Below are 7,444 nucleotides of genomic sequence, written 5' to 3'. Positions count from 1 at the left end.
AAGAGTAGTGGGGTAGGTTTTAATCAGTGGATGCGCGACAGCAGGATTTTCTCGTGCAGCTACGGGTAACTGAGAGAGAGAGAGAGAGAGAGAGAGAGAGAGAGAGAGAGAGAGAGAGAGAGAGAGAGAGAGATGGGGGGGGGGAAGGGAAACATGTCCCCTGGGTATTTATTTTTACCAAATCACTCTCACCACATGAACATTTCTACGATGTCGTCACAACTGCCAATACCGTCACTACTGCAGTTGCCAGCATTAGCACAGCCACAGGTGTCCTATCTAAAGTACTTAGAAACAGCATCTTTCTAAATCGCTGAAATCACATCTGTTATTACCATCACTGTCACATCTACCGGGACCTCAATAACCACCACACATACCAACATTACCGATATCTCTGCTAGCTACCAAACCCACTATTATCATCAGATTACAGTACTACTAGTTTTCAGCATACCATCATAAATTTCGGCCTCTGCCGCGTTGCTGCTGCTACCACTCCTACTACTGCCACTACTACTACTACTACTACTACTACTACTATCCTTATTACTACAACTGCAACAAGAATACAGCATTCAGAGAATGCAAACCGCCCCCAGCGCCTATACCAGGCAACTCAGTTCACCACCAAAATTTTATCTAGTCTTCCTATGACCCACGTATCTACAAAAATGTATTGGATTCCGTCAATAACTTTCTGAAATATCGCATGGACAAACAAACAAACAAAAAATAAGCCTGACCCGATACTCGAAATCGGATCACCACCAAAATGTATCAGTTCTTCCTTTGCCTAATGACCCACCTATCCACAAAATTTTATTGAAATTCATCAATAACTTTTTTTAGATATCTTTTGGACAACAGGCACACAAATGAACTGCCATAAGCAGAGCTCTTGTCGGATGGATCCGAGTGTGTCTGCTTAGTTTTCACCGGCGTGTGGGCAGTCATGTGTCTGCTTAGTTTTCACCGGCGTGTAGGCAGTCGTTTGGCGAAATTTTTCGCGCTTCATTGCGAAGCACAGGATGGGTTTAGGAAGCTAAGAATTGCATTGCCAGGTGCGCCAGAGGTTTTTCTTTAGTTGGTAAAAAAAAAAAAAATAATCAATTTTCGAAATTTGAAAAAACCGTGCCTGGGCCGGCCACTGGGTCCCGATGATCATCGGACCTACTGCCATTGAGAGTTTTCTACCCAGGGCCTTTGACCGATTTTGGTGAACAACAGTAGGCTTCCAGGGTTTATGGATATCTACCTTCAGATTTTTTTTTTTTTTTTTTTTCAGAGCTATTAGCGCTAAATTGTGACGTGTAGAGAGCAGATAAACAACCAAACATACTGAACTGACGAACATGTTTGCCGAATCGAAAGATTCCGGCAAGCAACGAAGGTGAATACATAACCTGCAACTTCGTTGATGGAGGTAGCTACGACCAGAACCACCAATATAAACACTACTACAAGTATTCCTTCCATAGCCATACCTCGACCTTACTAATTTCATAGCCTTTACTACCACTACTATCAGAACCGCCCCCTAATACCACAAATGTATCAATACCGCATCCACACTACTTATTCACAAATATCACCATTTCCTCTAGTATTTTAGCTATCACCGACATCACTGCTAATACCACAACTGTTTCAGTGCTGCCACACCAAGACTATTCATTACAACTACTAACTTCAACACATTGCTTTCACTGCCACTTTATTAAAGCATAAATTATCACAACTAGGGTAACCTTCATATTCACTGACATCACGACTAACCTACGGTATATATCACCATTAGCACTTCCATTGTCTCACCACCTTTTTATAACAACTATCATAACCTCACTACCACCTTATCCAGGACAACCACAGGCTAGGCTACCTGCCAGCCTGCAGCGCCGTAACACCCCCTCCCCCTCAATCCACCTTATAGCTGCATGAACATCGTACGTCTGGCAGCCCGGCGACCCTCACATGTAAACATGAGACCGAATCATATGCAATCTCTTCCCTTTCATTTTTTTTTTTTTTTGCTTTTCCTTTTTAGTTTTCCTTTCCTTTAGTTGATAATTATGTTGAGTATTATGTTTATTCTATTTTCATTCATCCATTTTAACCTCTTATCTACTGTTAATATATATATATATATATATATATATATATATATATATATATATATATATATATATATATATATATATATATATATATATATATATATATATATATATATATTTACACAGGTAGTTGCAGGTTTGTAGTTATTTATGTTAGCGTAATTGAATGAAAACGAAATGAACAGGTCCATTTACTTTGGCTTGCCGCATACCCAGTACATATATTACTGTGCCATATTATTGTTTGCTACCGTAACGCCATATGTGCGTAGTTGTGGTTAACCTGATTGCTCCTTTATACTCAGGGAACTGTCAGAGACTAGTGACATCTTACTGAACTAGCCAGGGGCCTAATTGTCAAGTTGGATTTTCGCTTCTTGAGTTCGGTACTGTGATTTGTAGTGGAACAGTTGATTTTGACTGTTGGCAAGTGAATTGTGGATGTTTAAACATGAATTTCCCAAGAAAATCATGATTGACTTACGACTAACCCATAAGCGACGGCTGAAAACTTGTGTAGTTTAGCCAAGGCTAATTTTGCAAATGTCAGACGATTTACTCGTCATGGGGAGACCTGTCGTCCAGGGGTTAATTACTGACTTTAATGGATACGGTTTCTGACGTCTTTTGCCACGATCTCTCCTAAACGTATGCAATCGTGTGGCAGTAGCGACTGACTGACAGACAAAGCACCCAAACATTCCTCCAGACTACGAGCAACCATCGGTTTACAGCCTCTGTTCAAGATCTAGATTCGCACAGGCTGGGGTAAAGAAGACCTTGCCTACTCGTCTGTCCGGGAATCGATCCCGGGACCTCTCGCGTACCGAGAAAGCATTTGATTACACCACCCCAGGGGAAAAAAATGAAAAAGATAAAACATCCTGCTGAAAGGATTGAATAAGGAAATTTATAAATGTTTAATAGTGAGTAGCTCTTTCAACTTTTCTGACATTTGCAATATTACGTATCTAAACGACGAGAGACCACCTACGAACTAATTAAAATCTGGGTGTAGCAAAAATTAAACAGTTAAAATGTCTGCCGTCAGAGGGTCAGCGGTGACACCCTAACCATTAGACTACTAGACGCCACTCCTGAACTAAACGACCTTGTTTGGCGGCAACAAGAATACAAGTTAAGAAACTCTGTCCTTGTTAAAAAGTTAATCAAGAACTTGTCACAGATAGCCTAACCTAACAAGCCTAACAAAAACTTGGGAATGGGGTTGAGATGGCTGCTGCGCCGACACAGGCTGTGGGAAGACAGGAGTGTCGTCAGTTAACCGCCGCGGTCACCAAGGCAACGGGCTGCATTTCCCTGTGGTGGAGAAATCGGCAGACTAGTCCAGTCATTTTACCTGCGTTGTGAGACTTCAGCAATATGAGTAACATGTACTTACTTTTGTCCATGTTCTAGTTCTTGCAGAAAACTGAATTAAGCTATCGACACCGCCATGCATGCCAACTTATAGCGCCTATCTTCCCAGGGTGTATTAGTTATACCCCTTAACAACGCAATCCTACCCGATCCTATCCACCATCTATCTCACAGTTTCTGTCTACCCCCTTATACCTTTTTGTGCCTCTGAGAAAACTGTGATTTGATCTGGCCACCATCGAAACCGCCCCTTATACTGTTCCCATCGTAACAAATTGTAGTTGCCACAATGCCACGCTATGCTCCACTACTCCACCACAATACTCACCCAAGCCATTTTTCTCCTTCTCCTTTGACTCTTACTTCGCCGACCAGAACTGACTTGGAGACTAAATTAACCCTTTCACCACGAGATCGTCTTTTTATTGTATCTGTTCTGTCACCGTAGTTTTATTCAGCTTATGGGAGACTCCAAACTGGAGAGCTTAGATTCTGCATTATTTATCTCACGGACGGGTAAAACTTCTGTGGTCAGGCTGTTTTCATCTGACAAAACTGAGACTCCCTGAAGTTGAATACTAAGTCATGGTTGCATGAACTTTGATGCGCCTTACTTATGAGGTATAAATGAATCTCGTTGATGACTAGTCTAGTCAGCCCTTCAGTCTGGCTTCACCTGGCCATCAACTGAGCAGAAAGGAGTTAGAGATCCTTTTCAGGTAAGAGTAAACGGTCTATAATAGATCTGAATTAATAGTTTATTGGTAGTTAAACTGGTATGAAAATACGTTCGAAGGCAGAAATCATACTGGGTAGCCTAGCCTAATGTAGAAACTGCTCCTTGTCGATCTAATGTAGACAAATACTAACTAACCTCTTTAATCCACTGATACAATTTCCTGTTTATCTCAGTTACCTCCAGATTTTTGTTTATTCAACTTAGGAAAGATCTCTTGTACGGCATTGAAGGAGTTAAGTGAGGCTGTATCCTACCTCTTTGAGAAGATTCACCACCACTACCACCACCATCCAGATCGCTTTTAGTATCTGAGGATGGGTTGAAGTAGAGAAGTCTCTCCTAAAGTAAAATGTAATCGTCTGATGGTAAAAAACAATAAAAGCAAAATACATGACGGGATTGGCCTGCTTAATATGCAGTGTTACGGGCCAGGCATCCGTAAGTATCGGCTGGGGTTTTGCGGTACATTACGTCTTCTCTCGACTCTCGGATTTGCATAATGTCCAGCACCATTATATTCTGCTTGGGACGCGATTTGTGGCCACTCCCAGGGTCGTGCTGGGTGGGTAGCGGTGTCGTATCACTCACTGTGAAGGGAAAATATACACAGTCGATTAGCTTCTCTTGATGTTTTCGGCTGGTTTTCTTTACAGTGATTTCGGATACTTTTCTCAGCAGCTTTTTTTTTTTTTTTTTTTTTTTTTCAATTAGCCTCTTCATGAGCTTTCTTTACAGTGTTTTCGATTGACTTCCTATGTGATTTTTTCGATTTGGTTCTTTATTTGCTTTCTTTGTCTAGTTATCGATTACCTTCATTATTAATTTCATTAACCATGTTTTTCATTAACTTTCTTTACGGTACAGCGTTTTTCATTATTTTTCGTTAGTGTTTTTATAAGCCTTTTTTTTTTTTTTTTTTTTTTTTTTTTACATTTCAGGGGTGTTATTTTTCTGTAACTTAGACTGGCTGTTATGGAGTTGAATGACAAGAAGGAAATACGCTCGTTTTATTTCATCATTCATTCATTGCCAGACGCCATGTATCCCACACGGGGTGGCCAAGGGCTTAGAGTTAATTGTTTTACAGGGAGGGGCACTAATCCTCCACCAACCCCACTTGACACGTAGGGATGCCAACAGCATCTGGTGTTCCCAGGCGGTCACCCATCCAAGTACTAACCAGACCCAACGTTGCTTAAACATATTGCGACGGACTAGGAATGCCAATACTGCAGTATGTAACTGAAGCTAGTTGTTCAGGAACTGATGAATGATTGGAACTATGCGCTTATGTTATTCGTCTTATTTGTTTTAATTAAGCTGAAAATTTCAACGGAAAGCGCTTGTTTGACTTGCCTTCTTTTTATAGCTGATGTCAAAGCTCTATGAATGTAATAAGTACCGGTACCGTATACGTTGGTCATTGCTCATTTGATTCGCCTTCGTACTAACTTTTCGCATAATTCACAGGTTTATTAATATTCTTATATAACTAAAATTAGTTATTTTGGAGTTGGCGGGGAATGATATGAAGTAACTAATTACTTTTCACTGGTCTTTTTTTTTTTTTTTTTTTTAATGAATGTAAACCTGTTTGATTCGTCGTGTTACACTGTACAGTCGATCGTATATATTCTTCATATGTTTATATAACTTGATTGGTTGTTAGGCATTTGTTGGGGAACTGTGTGCCGTAACTGGTGAGTGTGTTGGAAAGCGCCCGAGATCGGGGAGGGATTTTCTTTCTCCGGGGACGCTGAACAATTGAGGAGAGTCATGCTGCCAGACTGGCTGGGGATCGGGAGCAGCACAGACTTCTGTCTCGACCGGCACGAGTTTTGCTGAGAAGGGACGAGGAGAGGTATGTCATGGAAATCGCAGAGGAGGTGGAAAGCCGCTTTCATCCAAATGACTTTCGACCTGCTTACCGAGCCCTGAAGAAGCTCCACTCCTAACCCGAGTCCCAGGTTAACTGTTCAGACAGCAGAGGGACGAGTCGTGTCGGGGGCGAGGGAATATAGGGCTTGTTGAACTAAGTACTTTGAGCAGGTGCATATGGTTGAACCTCTCAGTGGAAAGCCTCCGTCGGATTATATACAGCCGTTGGCTGTGCTTCTACCAGTTGATGATACTGTGCCTTCACTAGAGGAAATCAAGAAGGTAGTGGATAGGATGAAAATTGGTAGAGCTGATGGTGTTTACGGTATCTCATCGGAACAGATCAAAGTTGGGAGTGAAACCATGATAGGGCATTTTATGTAGTCATAAAAGCCGTCTGGCGAACTGGTATCATTTCTTCTGACTTTACAAAGGGTTTGGCACACCTGTCTGGAAAGGGAAAAAGGGAAAGGAGACCGGCGTGACTGTAGCAACTGCCGTGGTATAACAGTGCTCAGTGTACTAGGCAAAGTTCTTTGCCACATTCTCCTGAAGTGTATCTGGGACCATTTGCCAAATTTTCAGAGGCTTGAACAATCCGGATTCACACCTAAGAAGGCTACAGTTGACTACATCTTAGCTCATCGAGTTCTCATGGAATGCTGCGTTGAGTATCAGCAAGGTCTGTTCACAACCTGTGTTGATCTGAAGAAGGCATTGGACTCAGTAAATCAGGAGGAACTATGGGAACTCTTGCGACTCTAGGATCCCTGTAGAGATAATCTGACTGATTGCTGGCCTGTATTCAAACATTTGAGAGTGCTGTCAAATGTGGAGGAGGAACATCCGGCCTCTCCCTAGTGAGTACGGTACAGGTGTAAGACTGGGATGTGTCCATGCTCCCACGCTTTTAAATGCATGCATGGAATGGGTACTTGGCTGAGCTCTGGGTCGAAGCCACTGTGAAATATCAGTTGGCAGTTTCAGGGTTACTGATTTTGATTAAGGTATGATACAGTTATCCTAGCGGGGTCGCTGGAGATACTACTAAGTGCTGTTGAGGAATTTCACGAGAATGTGAAGCCACTGAGATTAAAGGTCGCTTGGACAAAGACCATGGTCCAGGTATTCGGTGGTTTTTGGATGAAGCAGTTCAATGTGTCCAGGCGTGTGGTGAGAACGTGGAAGTCTTTGAAAGATTCACTTACCTTGGTAGTGTGGTCCATAAGGTCAGACGATGATATTTGCCGTCGCATCGATCTGGCCTGCGGGGTTATGAATGAACTCGGCTCGGGTATTTGATGGTGTTATTTGTATAGGACAAACG

General features: G+C 42.0%; 1 protein-coding gene across 1 annotated transcript in view; it reads left to right on the top strand.

Moving 5' to 3' along the window:
• The first annotated feature begins 7,233 nt into the window (after positions 1-7,233).
• The window catches only part of LOC145401915 (uncharacterized), an 80,589-nt gene continuing 80,378 nt past the window's right edge, over positions 7,234-7,444 (top strand). Inside the window, exon 1 of the mRNA XM_080274021.1 lies at positions 7,234-7,346. Coding sequence (XP_080130147.1) covers positions 7,234-7,346 — 113 coding nt within the window. The remainder of the gene's footprint in view (positions 7,347-7,444) is intronic.

Source organism: Coenobita brevimanus, chromosome 57, assembly GCF_032717465.1.
Source record: "Coenobita brevimanus isolate Jiangsu-jjx chromosome 57, ASM3271746v2, whole genome shotgun sequence".
Classification (NCBI taxonomy): Eukaryota; Metazoa; Arthropoda; class Malacostraca; order Decapoda; family Coenobitidae; genus Coenobita; species Coenobita brevimanus.
This window is presented reverse-complemented; position numbering and strand designations above follow the sequence as displayed.